This window comes from Amblyraja radiata, chromosome 13, assembly GCF_010909765.2.
Source record: "Amblyraja radiata isolate CabotCenter1 chromosome 13, sAmbRad1.1.pri, whole genome shotgun sequence".
Taxonomy (NCBI): domain Eukaryota; kingdom Metazoa; phylum Chordata; class Chondrichthyes; order Rajiformes; family Rajidae; genus Amblyraja; species Amblyraja radiata.
The window spans coordinates 7,217,735-7,239,202 of NC_045968.1; the positions used below are offsets into that span (position 1 = coordinate 7,217,735).

Below are 21,468 nucleotides of genomic sequence, written 5' to 3' on the forward strand. Positions count from 1 at the left end.
TCAAGAACCTGACAATTTCCACTTTAAAAAAAATACCCAATGATTTGGCCTCCACAGCCATCTGTGGCAAAAAAATCCACAGATTCACTACCCTCTGACGAAAGAAATTCTTCCTCTTCTCCTTTTTAAATGTACGTCCTTTTATTCAGGGGCTGTGCCCTCTGGTCCGACCTCTCCCACAAGTAGAAACATCCTCTGCACATCCACTCCATCCCGGCCTTTCACTATTAGGCACGTTTCAATGAGGTGCCCGCTCATCCTTCTAAAATCCAGCATGTACAGGTCCAGTGCCGTCAAATGCTCATCATACTTTAACCTAATTATCCCCGGGATATTAGGTCTGTAACCTTCTTTGCATATGGGTGGCTAGCTTCCAGCAGTAATTTTACTGCATTATAGACCCAGGAAAAGTAGATGGTCTGTTGTTTCTTCAGGTGCTCTTAAAGTGGATGTATCATATCTGTCAGTTTGGTAAATACGAGCAGCATCACTGTCAGGACATACTGTGGCATCAGAAAACATTAACTGGTCTGAAGAAGGATCTCGACCTGAAACATCACCTATTTATTTTCTCCAGAGATGCTGCCTGACCAGCTGTTATTCCAGCATTTTCGGTGTGAACCAGCATCTGCAGTTCCTTCCCACACATTAACTGATCTTATTTTGACAATCCTCACATTTCTCTTAAATAAGAGAAATGTATGACACCTTTCCAGCAGCACCATCAATAATTTTTAACCAGACAATTATTTTGTAATATCTTCTTTCAGTTACAAATGCACTTCCAAAGCTCTCAGACCTGAAATTTCCTTACTCCCTTTCTTGCCTGAAGAAAGTTATAAAATCTTTCTATGGACCTCATCGATTTACCTTGACAGGAAAACTATGATGTTTTTTAAGGTAATACTGCAGATCTTGTGGGATGTCATCTGTAGATTTGTGTCACTCATACTGTGACTCTGCCCACAGGCTTATTAGAGAGCTCTCTCTCGCTCTTAGACTAATTATGCATGCTGAGATGAAAGCTCGTTGACTTACCTCTGCAGAGTTGCTAATAAAAGGCTATGGATTCGAATCACTTTGTGAGCTTGATCTTAATTCAACATGGTGTCAGAAGTGGGACACGAACCCAAGCCCTGAATATCCTCAGTTGAATGGGCTGCCTGAACGTGCCGTCAGGAGTGCCAAACAATTAATGGAACGATCCCACAGAGCAAAATCAGATGTGTACCTGGACCTACTCAACCTGCACAACATCTCCCGCAACCCTATCTTGGGTTCACCTGGGCAGCGACTGTTGTCAAGGCAGGCCCGAGCCACATTGCCTGTGGCGAATCAGGCACTAGTTCCGCAGATGGTCCCACTATCTGATGTCCAGTCCAGGCTGCAACAAAAGCACGACATTCAGAAAGGGTGGTATGACAAAACGAGCAGACCACTTCCACCATTAGCCGAGGGGCAAGTGGTTCGTCTGCAAACCGACAAAGGTCATGACCACATGACAAAGGTCATGAGCGGGCCGGCAGAAAGCGCTGAAGCGGCAGCCGGTTCTGCTGTCGGGTCCCGGTGGCTGCTCGCACTCACCCGAGCTGCTTCCCTCCCCGGAAGTGGCGGCCAGTTCTGCTGTCCGTGCCCAAAGCGCTGCGGCAACGGTGAGTGAGTCTGATATGATCTCCGACCCCCTCCTTCTCAACATCCTGCCGTCCCCGCATCTTTAACCCCTGGCGCAGACTCTCCACACGCTGTGAAAGGAACTCTCCCTCCAATTGGACCCTTGAATTAGTATTGTCATTCAATAAGATGACAACTGATTCAACGTCCCGGTGTGCTCCCGTTTTTCCCAACATCTCTCCACCTGCCTTCATCCTCTGTCCCCCATCTATTCAGTAATTAAAAAATGAAGGAGATTTAGAAGCCTTGGGCAAATTGAATTGTTACTTATTTTTTGTTTTTAAGGAGAGAACAATGTGCGCATGCGCAGTTTAAGATTTTTTTTTTAAATGCCGCCTGCCTACCTTGAGTAATTACTCACGGCATGTGTTTTAAAAGGAACTGCAGATGCTGGAGAATCGAAGGTACACAAAAATGCTGGAGAAACGCAGCGGGTGCAGCAGCATCTATGGAGCGAAGGAAATCGGCAACGTTTCGGGCCAAAACCCTTTGAAGGGGGTGGCGGGGAGAAGAAAGGAAAAAGGAGGAGGAGGTGCCCGAGGGCTGAGGGATGGGAGGAGACAGCCCGAGGGCTGAGGAAGGGGAGGAGACTTTGGGTGGACATTGGGGATGGGACTGGACTTTGTGCCTTCCCCCATAATGGGAACCATTGTGGGGGGATGTTTTTATGTTAAAGCTATTTATTATTGTTATGTTTGTATTCTTTTTTATGTGCTGCATTGGCAAAAAGAATTTCACTACATCTAGGTGTATGTGACAATAAATCAACCTTTGAACCTTTGAGACAGCAAGGGCTAACAAAATTAGGAGAATTCAATGTTCATGCCCGCAGGATGCAGACTCCCCAAACGGAATATGAGGTGCTGTTCCTCCAATTTCCGGTGTTGCTCGCTCTGGCCATGGAGGAGACCCAGGACAGATAGGTCGGATACGGAATGGGAGGGGGAGTTGAAGTGCTGAGCCACTGGGAGGTTAGGTTGGTTATTGCGGACCGAGCGGAGATGTTCGGCAAAACGATCGCCAAGCCTCCGCTTGGTCTCACCGATGTAGTCCAGCTGACATCTAGAGCAGCGGATGCAATAGATGAAGTTGGAGGAGATGCAGGTGAACCTCTGTCACACCTGGAACGACTGCTTGGGTCCTTGAATGGAGTCGAGGGGGGAGGTAAAGGGACAGGTGTTGCATTTCTTGCGGTTGCAACGGAAAGTGCCCGGTGAGGGGGTGGTACGTGAGGGAAGGGAAGAATTGACAAGGGAGTTACGGAGGGAGTGGTCTTTGCGGAAGGCAATTTTCTTCACTCCATAGATGCTGCTGCACCCGCTGAGTTTCTCCAGCATTTTTGTGTACCTACAAAAAAAAGTCTGCTTGGTCATTGCAAATGTAAAAACAAAACTGAAGATAGACACAAAAAGCTGGATTAACACTGCGGGTCAGGCAGCATTTCTGGAGAAAAGGAATCGAGACGTTTCGGGTCGAGACCCTTCAGACTCAATTCACCCATTCCTTCTCTCCAGATGCTGCCTGGCCAGCTGAGTTACTCCAACTTTTTTTGTCTATGGTTTAAACCAGCACCTGCAGTTCCTTTTTACATAAAAAAAGAAAACGATCTCATCGACCATGGCAAATCCCCCCCAAAAAAGACTAACTTCTTAGTCACGTACTGGCCCCGATAGTTGATGTTCCCCCTTGCGCCGCTCTCTATGGGATCTTTGCTTTGGATGGATGTGCTTTATCTGAACCCAAACCAATTTGGAGCAGAAGAGGGCATTCGATCCAATTTGAGATACCAGCTACCAAGACAGATGTGTGCAGCAATTCGTTCTTCCCCCGCACAATTAAAGCATGGAATAATCTTCACCCTACCATAGTTACCTAACCAGATACAACTAAATTTAAGGTAGCTCATACTTCCCAAAAAAACCTTTCTGGCTTAAGTCTTCCCTCCACCAAAGATCCTATACCGGAGCAAGATAGCTTACTCTTGCGAAACAAAGATCCTATAGCGGAGCTGCTATAGGGTGGTTGCACGTAAGGTCACTGGGTCATAGGGCTCGACGCACGGAGCCGCTAAATCCAACTGGAAGACATTCGTCGCTTCCGGTATATGTTATTAATGCTAGAAACGCGTACTTTCCTACTTGTTAAAAACCGCCAAAATGTTGAATTTTTGCGCTGAAAAAAATTGTGGGAGTCGGGGTAAGTGTGAGAGACATGCACCCAACTTCAGAATTCCAAACATGAAGCGAAATGAAGGTATAGAGAAGCGAGAACTGAAGGGACTACAGCAGCTAAAGTACTTGGTAAACATTGAAAATATTGGGAATTATCGCGTTTGCTCACTGCATTTCATCAAGTAAGGCATTATTTGTGTTTTTTCTTGATTCCTTTGGCATCTAAAAATTCTCAGAAGTGATAAATCTGGCTGTAAATTTTTCTTCAGATGCGTTTTCATTTTGTATGTAAAATCCCACGAGAACCATGGGCGATTTAAAAAAATTACAGCCAGATTTATCACTTCTGAACCTTTTTCGATGCCAAAGGAATCAAGAAAAAACACAAATAATGCCTTACTTTATGAAATGCAGTGAGCAAACGGCCAATGTTCGCCAAGCACTCTGGCTGTTGTTGGCTCTTCAGCTCTTGTTTCTATCTACCGTCATTTCTCCTCACTTTTGGAATTCTGAAGTAGGCTAAATGTCTCTCACGCTTATCCCGATTTCCATAATTATTTACAGCGCAAAAATTGACAATTTCAGCGGTGGGGTTTTAACGGGTCCGCTACGCTGGAAACAATGGTAAGTGCCTACCTGCAGCTCATCGCGTGTAATCCATTTGGAGTAGTCTAGCAACAGTACGGGTCATGGGTCATGACCCCACTGCCGTGAAACCTCCCTATGGACCCACCCCCTTTGGACAGTCTCCCTCAGATGGTCACGTCAATCAATTCAGCTTGTTTATTTATGTATTGTATTTATTTACCTTTCTTGTACATCAGTGGAGCTGCACACTAAATCTCGTAGCACTGACGTGCAATGACAATGAAATATATTATTATTATTATTATTATTATTATTATTATTATTATTATTATTATTATTATTATTATTATTATTATAGGATCTTTGCCCTCCACCACCTCCAGTTTAAATTCCATTTGGAATATTTTGGAGGACCAAGAGCCAAGGTGCAGGTGCAGCAGGCAGGTGCAGCAGGCAACAGGCAGCGGCAGGCAGGTGCAGGAGGCAGCAGGCAGGTGCAGGAGGCAGCAGGCAGGTGCAGGAGGCAGCAGGCAGGTGCAGGAGGCAGCAGGCAGCAGGCAGCGGCAGGCAGGACAGGGACTATGCCGGCCGGCGGAGGGCGCAGCGCTCGGAGTTTGACGAGGACGTGGGCGGGCGGGTCGACCTTGTCCTGGAAGCTGCGGGAAGCGGCGAGAAGCGGCGGCGGCACCGGGTCGCCATGCATCTGTTGAAGGCCGCCCTCGCCTCGGGGCGGAGACGAGCCGGTTTACGCTGTGTCCGACAGGTGAGCGCCGGTGGAGGTTGAGGGCCCGGGGTCTGTGAGGAGACTGAGAGTGACCTCAGTGACAGCGGGTTGGTGGGGAGACGGCGGGACAACGGGGCCGACAGGGACAGATAGATCGGCCATGATTGAATGGCGATGGTACACTCGATGGACCGAATGGCCAGATTCTGATCCTATCCCTTGTGAGAGCGAGGACGGGCCAAACCAATGGATGTTTTAAAGTTGGAGATTGCCAGATTCTTCATTAAAGGTTCAAAGGTTCTTTGCTGTCAGTGTGGCTCAGGATTGCTATATGTGTGTATATGTATGTGTATGTATGTGTGTGTGTGTGTGTGTGTATGTGTGTGTGTGTATGTGTGTGTATGTGTGTGTATGTGTATGTGTGTGTGTGTGTGTGTGTGTGTGTGTGTGTATGTATATGTGTGTATGTGTATGTATGTGTGTATGTGTGTGTGTGTGTGTGTGTGTGTGTGTGTGTGTGTGTGTGTGTGTGTGTGTATGTATGTGTGTGTATGTGTGTGTGTGTGTGTGTGTGTGTGTGTGTGTGTGTGTGTGTGTGTATGTGTGTGTATGTGTATGAAGAGGCTTTGAAACCATCATTAGTTCATAAATTCAAGGCGCATAATTAGAAACATATACAATAGGTGCAGGAGTAGGCCATTCGACCCTACGAGCCAGCATTCAATATGATCATGGCTGATCATCTAAAATCAGTACCATGTTCCTGCTTTCCCAGATTAGTCAGGGTGTTTGGGGTTATAGGGAGAAGGCAGGAGAATGGGGTTGAGAGAGAGAAAGATAGATCAGCCATGATTGAATGGTGTAGTAGACTCGATGGGCTGAATGGCCTGTAGGGCTCTTTGGCCATATGGATCTTAGGGTTAAAGGAATCAAGGGATATGCGGGGGGGGGTGGGGGGGGGGGAGCAGGAACGCTGATTTTAGATGATCAGCCATGGTCATATTGAATGTTGGCTCGTAGGGTCGAATGGCCTACTCCTGCACCTATTTTATACGTTTCTAATTATGCGCCTTGAATTTATGAACTTATGATGGTTTCAAAGCCTCTTCACACACACCGCAATCCTGAGCCACACTGACAGCAAACTAAGCTTTCGTTGCAACCAGGTCTGCTCACATAGCAGAGGTTTCGGCATTCACTTTGGCTCATGGACACTGGATTTTGTTTGCATGTGCAGTAAAGAGCTGAAATCTCAAAGATCAGCAAGGTTGGACCCAGAAATGAAGGCTCAAGGTGTAAAGAATGGCAGAGTAGACGATGGGCTGAATGGTCTAATTCTGCTCCTATAACTTATGAATTATAAAATAACTTATCTTCTGACTCAGCCTGAACAATGTTAAGGAATGCAGATGCTGGAAATCTGAAATAAAAACTGAAAGTGTTGGAAAAATGATTAATGGAAATGATTAGTACGGGGTTATGGGAAGGAGGCAGAATGGGGTTTAGAAGGAAAGATAGATCAGTAATGATTGAATGGCAGAGCAGACTTGATGGGCTAATTTGACTAATTCTGCTCCAATGTCTTATGGTAAGAGTCAGACACCATTGGTGTCACTGGCAACATGCAGCTGTCTGCCTGCTCAACAGGCAAGGTTTGGATCCTCAGGATGGCGGGACTGCCATAGGTTGATAGAATGGAGCTGCTAGGCTTGTATACTCTGTAATTTAGAAGGATAGATCTCTTAAAGACAGGAGTGAAGGGATATGGGGAGAATGCAGGAACGGGGTACTGATTGTGGATGATCAGCCATGATCACAGTGAATGGCGGTGCTGGTTCAAAGGGCCGAATGGCCTACTCCTGCACGTATTGTCCATTGACCCGCGCCAAATCAGCAGCAAGGATCAGACCCGGGTCCCCGGCGCCACAGGCGCTGCCGAACCGCCACTGGACCGTTCCCCCCCCCCCCCTTAGTGTCCCATCCCCGACCAAGTGGCGGCCGGAGACATCCGGACCGATGGGACACTGGCCCGGAGAAGCGCCAACCCCAGCTCAACTCAGCTGCCCCACCGGGACAACCGACAGCCCCGGACTGATGGTCAGCGGCCCGGAGCAGCGGCCCACTGCCAGCACGGAGACGTAGCGCCAACGCCAGGCCAACTTCGCTCCAACTCCCGAGGAACCCGCTCCCTGGCGGGCCAGGGACCGCCAGCCGCACCCCCCCACCCCACCCAGTGGCCGCCGGCCAACCGCCCCCCCCCTCGCGCCGGCTGCAAGGCTGTGGCCATCGCTGCTCTAGGCCTGCACCCCAGCTGCTGGCCAAACCCACTGGACAGGCAGAGCCGCGCTGGAGCCAACGCCTCATCCCCATGCCGGCTACAAGCCCAGGGTCACGCCGTACACCCCCGGACAGGGACGGGACACCCGGGAGGGGACGGGGACGGGGACGGGGACGACCCAGCAGCAACTCAATAGTGCCCGCAGCACCGGAGACCCGACCCCGACCACAGACGAAATGCAGGCCTGCACACAACGCAGCCCCACAGCTGCCGAGAATGTTTATAGCGAGTGACTTATGACCTGGGCATGCGCAGTTGGAATACCAAACTCGCTTATTCAACATCTCACCCGGACGTTTGGCGAAAAAGATGTTGAATTGAATTGTTAGATACAACATGGAAAGAGACCCTTCAGCACACTAAGTGCACACCGGCCATCGATCACCTTTTCACAAAAGTGCTATCCACTCTCCTATCCACTCCCTACTACTACACACGTGTCCATCTTAAAGAAGGTAATTAACCTATAGGCCCGAATGATTTTGGGATGTGGGATGAAACCAGAGCAGCCGGAAGAAATCTTCATGGTCACAGGAAGAACATGTCAAGTCCACATACGCGGCACTCGGGGTCAGGATTGAACCTGTGAGCCAGCAACTCTACCAGCTGCAGCACTGTGTCACCCTATCTAGTCATAACTAGATTAAATCCACAAGGGATTCTGTTGTGTGATCTTAAATATGTACATTAATATGCAAATTAACCTGTACTTTGGAATGTGGGAGGAAACCGGAACACCTGGAGAAAGCCTACACTTACATAGGGAGAACGTACAAACTCCATACAGACAGCACCCATAGTCAGGATCAATCCGGGGTCTCTGGTGCAGTAAGGCAGTCACTACCGTTGTGCCACTGTGCCGTCCATCTAAAACCTGCGGCAGTTACCTCAAGGAACTTGAAAGATACTGTCAACTCTGTCTCTACAAAATTCACCAAAAGGATAAGTGTGTCAGTGTCCTCTCCCTAATCAACAAACTCAGTTTTGATGTCTAACAACCATCCTAAAGTGGTGCTCAATCATTGGCATTTGTTCCTCTTGATGCTTGTTTACATTTCTACCTCGGCCCTGCCCTGTTGTCAAATGTGGTCGCTCTTGTCCCGCTTCTAGAATTAGTCTTTAATGTCCATATTTGGATTAACGTTGTGATGAATGTTGGAGCCATGTTGTTGTTGCAAAACCCAATTTGGAACATCGGTAAGCAGGTTATTGATGAATAAGTGGTGCTTCTTCACTCGCAATGAGAACTTAATGTTGATTAAGAGGCAACTGATTAACTGGATTGGATTTCTCTAACTTTTTGTAAACAGGAGGAATGCCTGGTGGTTTGAAAATTGACAGCTAGATGGCAGCATTTAGCTAATGTTGTGGTTTGACCAGAGGTGCTGCTGGTTCTGGAAAGCAGGATTTTATTCTGATGTCTGATCCCCCCAATGTCTTTGATGTATCCAGTGCCGAGAAATTTCTTGACCTCATGTGGACTGAATACAATTGGCCAGAGACTTTCTTTTATAATAGGGAAAGATCTCGGGAGAAAGTTGAGATAGATCATCTCCTTCGCATTTCCAGCTGAAGCAAGTGCCTTCTCTTTAGCATTTATATGCTCGGCCCTGCTACCAGTGAGGATGGAGATGATCTTGGAGCAGGCTCCTTCTTTTAACCGTTTAATTGCCCGTCACATGTCACAACTGGATGAGGCAGGACGCAGCACTTCAATCTGATCTGTTAAGCATGGATAGTTTAACCTTGTCTCTGATCAGCCGTAACTAGTCTCAGCTTTACTCCTCATTTTTCAATACGTTTGGTGTTGCTGCATTTCCTTCTGCTCATTTGGAACCAAGCTTGATCTCCCGGACGCTCAATATTTTTTCTATTCATTTATTTAATATCAAATTATTTTAATAATTTCAAATTTGTTCAGCCAGTCAGTAACTTTTCTCTGCAAGCATGACTTTGGTTTATTCCTGCCATCAAATATGAGCAAAACCTAATGTCAGTACAGTATTTGAATCCCTGGTTTCCTGAAGTTCAGTCCCATCCTCGTTCTTTTTCACCACAAAGCCTCAACTTATCCGCTCAAAACATTTATCCAGTTCCCTTTCGAAAGGCACTGACTCTGTTTCGTGCACCTTTACAGGTAGAGAATTATACATCCTCACAGATAGAGAATTATACCTCTCCACCTCCTGCAACCGCAGGAGATGCAACACCTGTCCCTATACCACCTCAATCGACTCTGACCAGGGCGCCTGACAGTCCTTTCAGCTTAGGCAGAGGTTCACTTGCATCTCATCGAACCTCATCTAGTGTATCCGTTGTTCAAGATGTGGACTGTTGTACATCGACAAAACCAAACGCAGACTGAAGAAGGGTCTCGACCAGAAATGTCACCTATTCCTTCTCTCCAGAGATGCTGCCTCACCCATTCCTTCTCTCCAGAGATGCTGCCTCACCCGCTGAATTACTCCAGCATTTTGTGTCTATCTTTGGCTTAGATAAGAAACAGTCTTGGCATCGTGATACTGTTGGCAGGTTAATTTCCCTCATGGGATAAATAAAGTTATTTTATCCCATTATGGTATCATATTGTATGTTCAGTACAGGCATTGTGGGCTGAAGGGCCTGTTCTTGTGCTGTACTGTTCTATTTTCTACGACATTAGGTTATAATGCCCAGGGCCATCTGCTTGGGTTATTACAACTCAAATTTGGTAAAATCTTTCAATAATTTGAGGATTATCTTAGTCTAAATGACTTGATGCACGCACATGTGGTGACTTGTTGAAAATAATTATAGGGAATTATAGGATCAAGAATTGTCACCGATTCATTTTTCCGAGGATGCTCCTTGACCCACTGATTTACTCCAACACATTGTGCCCTTTTTTTGTAAACTAGCCTCTGCAGTTCCTTGTTTCTATATAAGGAGTAAAATCGGTTCTAGTTTATTGTTGAATGCTTAATCTTCATTATTGATTTAGGCAATTTTTATCTTTTTAATCTCTCACATTTGATTGTTTTAACCTAAATGGAATTTAATTTTGACTATTTTTTATATTATACATCGGTTTTTATTTGGAATTTTAATCCTAATTTTGAAGATTTCTGTTTCATTAGGAATGTCACCAGCCACAAGGAATGTTTGAAGCAATGGTCTGATCAGATGAATTGTCAATTGGCATGTGTGGGTCAAATCTTTCCCATGTAGTTTATACTTTTCCCACTCAGTACTATATCAGAGGGTCAAAGATGTACAGATTACTGTCTAGGGGGAAATCAGTGAGTAAAGTAATAGATGTTTAAACTCTGTACTCTTGTTGGTACGATGTTAATAATATTTTTTTTCACTATTTTCTTGCAATTCTTTTGGAATATCAAATGTCTTTTACCTTTTAAATGTCTTTAAAATCGATGTAAAGGTGTTATGAAATCAATATTTACTTCATTTTCACTCAGGTTCTTGTGAGTATTTGTCGGCAATGTTCATCTGGAATATTACCAAATGAAATGATTCGGAATATAGGAATTTCTGCACATATTGATTCTGGGAAGACAACACTGACAGAAAGAGTTCTGTACTATACCGGAAGAATAGCGGAAATGCATGAGGTACGAAGAATCATTTTAAATTGCTCATATGTACATTTTTAAACTGTTGACCAACAAGTTCCAGGGAATTTGAAAAAGTGTTTGTTGTTTTTATGACTAAAATACTGGATTTACCTTACCGACAGATGGCACAATGGGCTAAGTGTTCGGCTGGCAACCGGAAGGTAGCTGGTTCGAATCCCGCTTGGAGTGCATACTGTCGTTGTGTCCTTGGGCAAGACACTTCACCCACCTTTGCCTGTGTGTGTGGATGTAATTATGTGAAGCACTTTGGGGTCAATGCAAGTTGACTAAAAATGTGCTATATAAATAAAGAAATTTAATTTAATTTAATTTTAATTTATTTGCTGGCTCAGTCAGATCAATGCTTTTTAGTATTTAGATTCTAATGATGCAAGGAAAATTGCTGATTGATGAATTATTGCCAGAGTAGAAACAGCAAACTTCTTGTTGTGTCATTGTTGTTCAACAAAGAATAATAAGTCACAAGTATTGGAATAACAAGTCTGTTAATAGTGTCTCTCCTTGGGGAAAAAAACCAAGAACAAGGACACTTCATTGGAAATTTCCAAATTTCTTAAAGTTTATGAAATAACTCTCAGAATGCTACTGACAGATACATTAACACAGCAGCATGTTGATTTTCAATGAATCTGAAGTATGATCAATAACATTAATGTCCAAACTTAAGTAGCCAAGCATATCTTCAGTTAGCAATTGTAGGAGAATGCATTCAGATGGACAATAAATTAGAATTAAATCTTCAATATATTCCATGTTAACGATGTACCTTTGATTGGCAGGTAAAAGGAAAAGACGGGGTGGGTGCTGTAATGGATTCCATGGAACTGGAACGGCAAAGAGGTATCACTATCCAATCTGCAGCTACTTACACGGTATGGAAAGCAAGGAATGTCAATATAATTGATACACCAGGTAATATGTGAGACGATGATTGATATCCATAAGCACTAAAGATAAAATTGGAATAGATTTGAATAATTCAGAGAAGGGAGAAGGAATCCAGTTTTAAAATTGCATGCCAAAGGAAAATTATAGATATGAAAATTCAGTCCATTGTGATATATTTGGTGCTCCTGGGAATATGCTGCCTCGTTTTCCCAGACCTGACAAGCTGTCACAATTCATTTTATTTAATATTCTGGGAACTTGGAACAAAAAAATATGAAGATGCTCATTTATCTGAAATCGGTGAACATAAACAAATGTTTAAAATCTTCCACATTTATTGTGTTGTCAGTCTGAAGAAGGGTTTCGGCCCAAAACGTTACCTGTTTCCTTCGTTCCATAGATGCTGCTGCACCCGCTGAGTTTCTCCAGCATTTTTGTGTACCTTCGATTTTCCAGCATCTGCAGTTCCTTCTTGAACAATAAGGAGATGCAGTTTGTCTCGCGATGCTATTCATTAGTGAACTTTGTATCGGTGTGGTGCGACATATTTTAAAGCTTGATTAATTCTCACAGATTTATGGACTGTTCTGGAAGGCGTCACATGAATGATGGTCAATAGCAATGTTTTAGTTTCTTTAAAGGGATCAATTGGGAATTTGATTGCCTTTCTTTGGACGGTGGTTAGATCACTTTTGTTTTAGAGATACAGTGATACAGCGCGGAAACAGGCCCACGAGTCCGTGCCGGCCAGCGATACCCGCACATTAACACTATCCTGCACACACTAGGGACAATTTACACTTACACCAAGCACTGACAGATACATCAATTCATCCACTGTATCCGCTTATCCAGGTGTCGACTTCTGTACATCGGCGAGACTGAGCGCAGGCTCGGCGATTGTTTTGCTGAACACCTCCGCTCAGTCCGCCTGAACCTACCTGATCTCCTGGTTGCTCAACACTTTAACTCCCCCCCTCCCATTTCCAATCTAACCTTTCTGTCGTGGGCCTCCTCCTTTGTCAGAGTGGAGCCCAGCGCAAATTGGAGGAACAGCACCTCATATTTCACTCGGGTAGCTTATACCCGAGCGGTATGAACATCAACTTCTCTAACTTCAAACAGCCCTTGCTTTCCCTCTCTCTCCATCCCCTCCCCCTTCCCAGTTCTCCCACCAGTCTTACTGTCTCTAACTAAATTCTATCTCTGTCCCACCCACTCCCCCTGACATCAGTCTGAAGAAGAGTCTCGACCCGAAACGTCACTCATTCCTTCTGTCATGTTGCCTGTCCCGCTGAGTTACTCCAGCATTTTGTGTTAGCCTACATACCTGTATGTTTTTGGGGTGTGGGAGGAAACTGAAGATCTAGGAGAAAACCCATGCAGGTCATGGGGAGACCATACAAACTCCATGCAAACAAAACCCATAGACCCGGGTCTCCGGCACTGCATGCACTGTAAGGCAGCAACTTTACCGCTGCGCCACCGTGCTGCCCTTGAAAGCTGAAATTTAATTTAGAATCTTCCCTGTTTATAAAGTTCAGAAACACACCACTGTCTGAATAAAGGTATTGTGGAAATATTCCAGAACTTGCTATGAGGTGACATTTTGACACCACTTCAGTCATGCCATTTACGAAACATTGGAAAATTGATGGCTCAACACCAACAACAATTTGTGACCTAGCACATTTATGAAGAACCTTTAATGTAGTTTGCAGCAATTCAGGTGTTTCTATTCATTAATATTGGTATTCTCTCCTGTTTTCCAGGACATGTTGATTTCACAATAGAAGTGGAACGTGCGCTGAGAGTTTTGGATGGAGCAATTCTAGTTTTATGTTCAGTCGGCGGAGTTCAGTGTCAGACAATGACTGTGAACAGACAGATGAAGCGTTACAATGTTCCATTCCTTACATTCATAAACAAATTGGACAGGTTGGGAGCTAATCCCTATCGTGCTCTTCAACAAATGAGGTTAGTTTGTTACCATGCAAAATGTCAAGCTGTTAAATTAATGATTTTGAGAAACCCATACTTTCTGTGATCTTCATGTGTTGTAGTGCGTAAGATTTCAGCTCCATAAATGAGTCCAAGGTCTGGGATAGATGGGAATGGCTTGGAATTGAACATGACAACTGATTTATGAGATTAGAAAGTAGGCTTGAACACGCTTTATTTTTGTACATATTCTAACTGTTTTTAGAAACTGCCCCTTTAAGTTACGTAGAGATCCTAATATAAAACTGGGAAATGCTGGAATTGCTGAGTACGTTAGGCAGCTTCTGCGAAGGGGAAAAACAAGTTAACATTTTGGCTCATTAACCTTGCATCGCGTTTGTTCCAATGCAGTTGCAACAGACCAAAGCATTTCCAGCACTTTCTGCTTTTATTTCAGATTTGCATCATCTGGCGTTTTTTTACTTTTTGATTTATACGGTTCCAGACACACATAGAAGTACGGCAGTGTGTATTTCAAATTGTAAAGAAGTGAAGAAAAATAGCAAACAATTGTGATATAATTGAACTGTATATTTGTGGACGAACTAAACCAGGTCCTCTGGAGCTCATTGTTGAAGTAGAGTTGGCAAAAGTTCTCTGAATATTTAGGCACTGGATATTGAAGCATTGGTCAGGAAAGAAAAGGTGGTTTATGTCAGGTATAGTCTGCTAGATCAAGCTAATCCCTTGATAAATGAAAAGGATGTTGTAGTCCAATTAAAGAGGGAAATGATGAGGGCAAAACAAGGACATGAGATGACATTGGGTAAAGGAGAATCCTAAGAGGTTCTCCAAGTATATTAAGAGCAAAAGGATAACAAGTGAGAGAGCAGGTTCCCTAAAGGAGCAATGTAGTCACCTCTCCCAATGGGAGTGTAATTGGCTGGGTAAAAAAGGGTCGTGAGATAGCCTTGACAGATAGGGTAAAGATAAATCCCAAGAGAATCTACAAGTTATCGTGTGGGCAAAAGAAAATAGGGCCTCATAGAGATCAACGACTTCTATGTGTTGGGGCACAGGAGATGTTAGATGAATAATTATCATTTGTATCTCTCATGGTGAAGCTCATGGGAGATAAGGAATTAAAGGAAATGAATAGTGGTGTATTGGGACATTACTAAAGTGAAGGCGCTGGCCATTTGTAGGCACATTAAGATGGATGAATCATTGGGCCAAATCAAGTGCATCTGAGAATATTGTGGGAAGTTAGTAAAGTAATTGCAATGGTAAAGTCATTTGTATCATTTTTAGCCATGGGGTGAGGTGCTGATAGCTGAGGATGGCTAATGTTTTGCATTTATCGAAGAAAAGCTGCATTGAAGACAAGCCATTGAACTATAGGCCGTTGAACCTTATATCAGTGGTAGGAAAGTTACTGGAGAAAAATCTGAGGGACAGGATCTATCAGCATTTGGAAAGGTAAGATTAATTCGTAATGTTGCGCTAGGGTTTGTGTGGCGGATTGATGAGAGCAGGGTGGTAGACATTCTCCATATAGACCTCACCAAAGACTTGTCAATGTCTGCAAGGTTGGCTAGGCCAGAGGTTAGATCCTACGGCGTCAGCGATTGGTAGTGGAGGGTTACTGTGACCAATGATGTGCCATGAGGATTAGTGCTGGGTCCACTGTTACTTGTCATTTATGTCAACAATCTGAACAACGTGTTGTTAATAACATGGTTAGCAAGTTAGCAGATAATACCAAAATTGGTGGCACAGCAGACAGTGAAGTGGATTACCTAACAACAACATGATCCAGGTGAACTGGGGAAGTGGCCAAAGAGTTGCAGATGGAATTGAACTTAGATAAGTGCGAGGTGTTGCATTTTAGTAAACCAGGGTAGGATTTACCCAGTTCTCTGAAGAGTATTATTGAACAGAGAGACCGAGGGTATAAGTACCTAATTCCCTGAAAGTGGCGACACAGGTGGATAGTGCGGTAAAGAAGGTGTTTAGCATACTTGTCTTCATTAGTTTGAGGCAGTTTCCTAGTCCAAAATGGCATTACTCCATCGCTGTCTGCAGATGCTATCTAACCCATTGAGTTCCTCCAGCAGGTACGCACAATTGCTGGGGAAACTCAGCGGGTGCAGCAGCATCTATGGAGCTATTTCCTTCGCTCCATAGATGCTGCTGCACCCGCTGAGTTTCCCCAGCAATTGTGTGTACCTTCGATATTCCAGCATCTGCAGTTCCCTTTTGAACACGAGTTCCTCCAGCAGTTTGTTTCTTGGTCTAAATTTCTGCCACTAGATGGCAGATCACGAGACATAATAAATCAGTGATCCATCTGCAAACATTACCAAGAGAGTTGTATAAAATCCCTATCTGTTGCTGCGTAATGCACTGCAGAACTGAAATGTAGCCAGTATTGGGTCTGCAGCAAATTGTATTCATAAAATGTGGTCTGATATTTTCATTAAAAATATTGGAGTCAGATGTCATCAATATTTCAGAAGGAAATATGACGTACTTAAGTGCATTAGCACAAGTGACATCAACACCTATCCCAAAAATGCAGTGATTAATAGAGATGATTACTGGATGATTTAAACATTTGGATCTTTGCAGTTTATCCTAGATCTATCAGTAGGATTCACCAGATAACCTTAAGAAACAGGTGTCTTTATTTTCTTTTATTTTTGCTTTTATTTCACTCAGCAGATCATCACGTTTGACCACCTTAATCATCTTATTCCAATTTTGGTTCTGTGTGCATTCTGTTTACCTACCAGTTATGTGTGTTAGGAAAGGGCTGTTATCAGGCATCTGAACCATCCTATTATCACCAACGAGAGAGTGGTCCTGACCTGCCATCTACCTAATTGAAGACCCTCAGACAATTTTATATCGGACTTTACAGGACTTTATCTTGCACCAAAGGTTAGTCATTGTGGAATTCATTGCCACAGATGGCGGTGGAGGCCAAGATAGGTTCCTGAATAGCAAGAACCTAGGCTACGGTGAGAAGGCTGGAAATATTTCAAAGGTCTTTTATTGTCACGTGTGCCCGTTAAGGTACAGTGATACTCAATTTACCATACAGTCATACTAAAAAAAAAGCAACAAGACACACAACTACAGAAACGTTTACATAAACATCCACCACAGCGGATTCCCCACATTCCTCACTGTGATGGAAGGCAATAAAGTCTAAACTTCTTCCCTCTTTATTCTCCCGCGGTCGGGGCAGTCGAACCATCCGCAGTCGGGGCGATCGAAGCTCCCGCAGCCGGTGATCAAAGCCTCCGCGTTGGGGCGATTGAAGCCCCCGTGTCAAGGCGATCGAAGCTGCTGCGTCCTGGAGCTCTCGAAGTCGGTCTCTAACCAGAGACGGCGAGCTCCACGATGTTTAAGTCCGCAGGCTCCCGCAGTTGGAGCTCCGAGGTCAATCCCTGGCAAAGGGATTGCCAGCTCCACGATGGTAAGTCCTGCAGGTTCTCTCAATTGGAGCTCCCGAAGTCGGTCTCTAGCAGAGGCCGCCAGCTCCTCGATGTTAGGCAAAGCTGTGGACGGTCGTACGATACGGAAAAAATTGCATCTCCGTTGAGGTAAGAGATTTAAAAGAAAGTTTCCTCCAACCCCCCCCCCCCCCCCTTTTGGCGAGACAGCTATTGCTGGCGCCACAGGTGGAAAATGGGATTGAAAGGGAAAAATAGATCAGTCATGATTGAATGGCGTAGACTCAATGGGCCGAGTGGTCTAATTCACTCCTACATCTTAATGGTCTTATTCGGTTTATCGTGTATCTCTACACTGCGGACGGCTTGATTGTAATCATGTATTGTCTTTCCGCTAAATGAATAGCATGCAACAAAAAAGTTTTTCACTGTACCTCAGCATACATGACTAAATACAGTTTCGGTATACACAACTAAACTAATTTCAAACACCATCTTCTCTCTATGATTTTTGAATTTATGTTTCCTACATTTCCTTCTACAGAGAAGGATTATTTTTCTTGATTATCACAATCAATCACAATCACAATAATACTTTATTAGCCAAGTATGTTTTGCAACATACGAGGAATTTCATTTGCCAAGTCAGTCATACAAATAAAAAGCAACGGAACACACAAAACACTTTTTAACACATAAACATCCACCACAGTGACTCCTCCACATTCCTCACTGTGATGGAAGGCAAAATAAATGTGATATGTAAATGTTATGATATGTAACATTGTATTTGTTTAATTTTCATTTAACATTTTCAGATTTGAAATCCATAGGGGAAATACGATCCAAAAAGAATCATGATTTGTTTTTTTTAGGAAGATTTTAAAGCAATGATTTTTCTTTCTATTTGCAGATCCAAATTGAACATTAATAGTGCATTTGTTCAAATTCCAATTGGTCTGGAAGGAAACCTGAAGGGCATTATTGATCTAATAGAAGAACGTGCCGTTTACTTTGATGGTCAGTTTGGGTAAGAATATTATACATATGTTCTGGCGACGTGCTTCATATTAAAGGGAAAGAGGAACTGCAGAGGTTGGTTTACAAAAAAACCCCAAAGTGGTTCTAAATTAACATTGGAACTGAATGCTGAATGATAATTTCCACCTTAGTGATCAACCCCCTGTTAAATGTCATGTGTTACACGCTGCGGAAGCAGGCAGTGAACTGAGAAGGTGCAACATTTACTGGCCTCTGTTTTCTCTGGTCTCAGTCAGCTGCGCTTTCCATTCCTCTCTTCCACTGGTCTGTCTTCAAAGGTCTTGATTGGAAGGGAGCTCAGCCTCATTTCAGTGGCTGCCATCTTCCTATTTTGTTTGCCATTGACCACGTAGCTGATTTACGGACTTCCAGCAAGTGGTGATCTATTGTCTCGTCCACCCATATAAAATGTCTTTGGATAGACACAAAATTCTTACCCAAACTTCATCCCTCATATGAACCTGGCCAATTCTGCGCAAGTGATAACTAATAAATGTGTGTTGATGAAGTCAACACTTTGGAGAAAATGCTTTGCGGGTGTTTTAGACATTGATGGTGGAAGCTGCTCTGTCACTCCTCCTGTTTTTATTTGCTGTGCAGAGATTGCAATTTGGAAAACTCATTTTGGTGTTCTATGAGGTTGCTGTTGGCCCACACTCTCAGACTCGGCAGGGCATAATATCTACAGCTTTTGTAATGTGCATGCTTATTTTAGCATCAAAAGATTGTTTGCTGATGATTGTGGAGTCTGATATGTGAAGCAGCTAACAATCTCCAGTAACACATTGTCCTTGCTCATTGAATACAGGATGATGTGTCCTGGGCAATTGTTAACCAGTTGTAACTGTGCCCATTGCAAGCTGGAGATGTTCCTCAGGGTGGGTTGGTATGGTGATATTTTCAGGACAGTGCAACTGCTCGATAAGGAGTGGACAAGACAGAACAGCTTTCATCTGTTGTGTAGGAAGGAACTGCAGATGCTGGTTTACACCAAAGATAGACACATCCGCTCACAGACATGCATCCTGGCCCCTATGCAGAACAATGTTGCCGACCCCTGCCCTACTCCCAATTCCGCTGCATTCCCATTCCCACACTGTTATCCACAGTGGGTAACTTTTGTATGGATTCCAATTTTTGCATCCTATATACACAGAGGTTACAGCAGTAGCAACTTGAGTACTGGCGATGCAGCCTCGTCATCTGGAGATTTGCTCAGGCCAAGCGAGTCCAACAGCTTCATTCCATTTTGAAATTGCACGTGTTACAAATTTTGGGTTTGACTGTGCATTGTTGCTTTTCAACAGATTTTCCATTCATGGATCTGGAATCCATGAAATTTAGATTTTACTTTTATTAGCTGATAGCTTTAGATTTTAGAGATACAGTGAGGTAACATGCCCTTCGGCCCACTGAGTCTGCGCCGACCAGCGATCATCCTGTACGCTAGCACTAGCCTGCCAACTAGGGACAATTTACAGAAGCCAATTAACCTACAAACCTGTATTTCTTTGGAGTGTGGGAGGAAACCCAAGCACCGGGGAAAACCCTCACGGTCACAGGGAGAATGTACAAACGCCGTACAGACAGCACCCGTAGTCAGGATCGAACCCAGTTTTCTGGTGCTGTAAGACAGCAACTCTACCACTGTGCTGCCCCTAAGTTACACCAATCACCTAATTGATATATTTGCACTTGGGGTTCTAATAGTAAACATATCTTGCATGTGGACTAATGTAGTTAGAGATTGGTCACCGCTTATTAACTGAAAGATAGAACAAATAACTTTTATTACATTTGTTATAAGGTTGAAGATTAAATTTCATTTATTACATTTAATTTATGAATAAACAGTATTTTGTAACAGCCTGGTTACTTAAACAAGATTCAAATTTGTTAATTTCTATATTCTTGAATCAACCTTTTTATTTCAATCCATTCCAAATACAGTGAGGCAGATTGTTAATTCCGACATTGGATGGGTTTGGGTCAGGCAGGAAGGAAGGAAAATGTAAAAAAAATCTCAAACCTGAATCCAATTTACTTCACAGTCACCAACTTTTGTTTTATTGAATGCTTGATGGCGTAGAAGGGCAAGCAATCAGTCTGCTCCCCGGAGGCGGATTGCTCATTTCATTCCTTTCCTCTACATCGGACATTTTAAGATTCAAGAATGTTTACTTGTAATGTGCACTGGATATGAACCAGAGCCATGAAATTATTTGTTGCAGCTTTGCACATATTTGACGCATGAACACCAATAAATGTGCCATGATGGTGCACAAACCAAAGTATGTTGAGCAACTGTAGTAGTGCAAACTCTAGTGGTTAGTTGTTGAGGTAGGGTTGTGCAGGGTGCTTCAAGAACCTGATGGTTATTGGAAGCTGCTGCTCTTGAACCTGGAGGTGATAGTCTTTAGGCTTCTTTACCTTCTTCCCGGTGGGAGCAGGGAGAAGAGAGCGTGGCTAGGATGGTATGGAATGTTCCTATTTGCTACCTTATTGATGAGTGTGTGCTGTAGATCCCTTCAATGGTGGGAGGTCACTACCTATGATAGACCAGACAATGTCCAGCACTTTCTGTAGCGTCTTTTTGCTCTTGAGCATTCAAATTACCGAACCAGGTCGGGATACAATCAGTCAGTATGCTCTCCATTGTACATTAATAAAGTTATCAGCAACATGTCAAATCACTTCACACCTCTGAGGAAGTAGAGGCATTTCTGAGATTTCTTACAATATGGTGGGCCCAGGACATCATCAGGCAATACATACATCCGTGAGCCCGCGGTTGTTGACTTTCTCCACCGCAGTGCTGCTCATGAAGAAGTTCATCGATCCTCGTCTTTCTGAGTATTTGTGAAGCCAGTTCCTTTTTATTCTTTTTGGTCATGCTTACTGGAATGATTGATTATTGTTACAATTTTTGGTTTGCTCCTGTGAAATATCTGGAGACATTTTACTTCGTAACTTATTTTGTTATTGTTCACCACACATGCAAGTCCCAATTATT

General features: G+C 43.8%; 1 protein-coding gene across 2 annotated transcripts in view; it reads left to right on the plus strand.

Annotated features, from left to right (window-relative positions):
• The first annotated feature begins 5,064 nt into the window (after positions 1-5,064).
• Positions 5,065-21,468, plus strand: part of gfm1 (G elongation factor mitochondrial 1) — a 51,199-nt gene continuing 34,795 nt past the window's right edge. Inside the window, exons 1-5 of one of the 2 annotated variants that reach the window (XM_033031147.1) lie at positions 5,065-5,193; positions 10,948-11,100; positions 11,904-12,036; positions 13,785-13,989; positions 18,328-18,444. In XM_033031147.1, coding sequence (XP_032887038.1) covers positions 5,128-5,193; positions 10,948-11,100; positions 11,904-12,036; positions 13,785-13,989; positions 18,328-18,444 — 674 coding nt within the window. In that variant the 5' untranslated portion in view covers positions 5,065-5,127. Of the gene's footprint in view, positions 5,194-10,947; positions 11,101-11,903; positions 12,037-13,784; positions 13,990-18,327; positions 18,445-21,468 lie in introns of those variants that run through there. The other variant, XM_033031148.1, reaches the window with a different exon arrangement.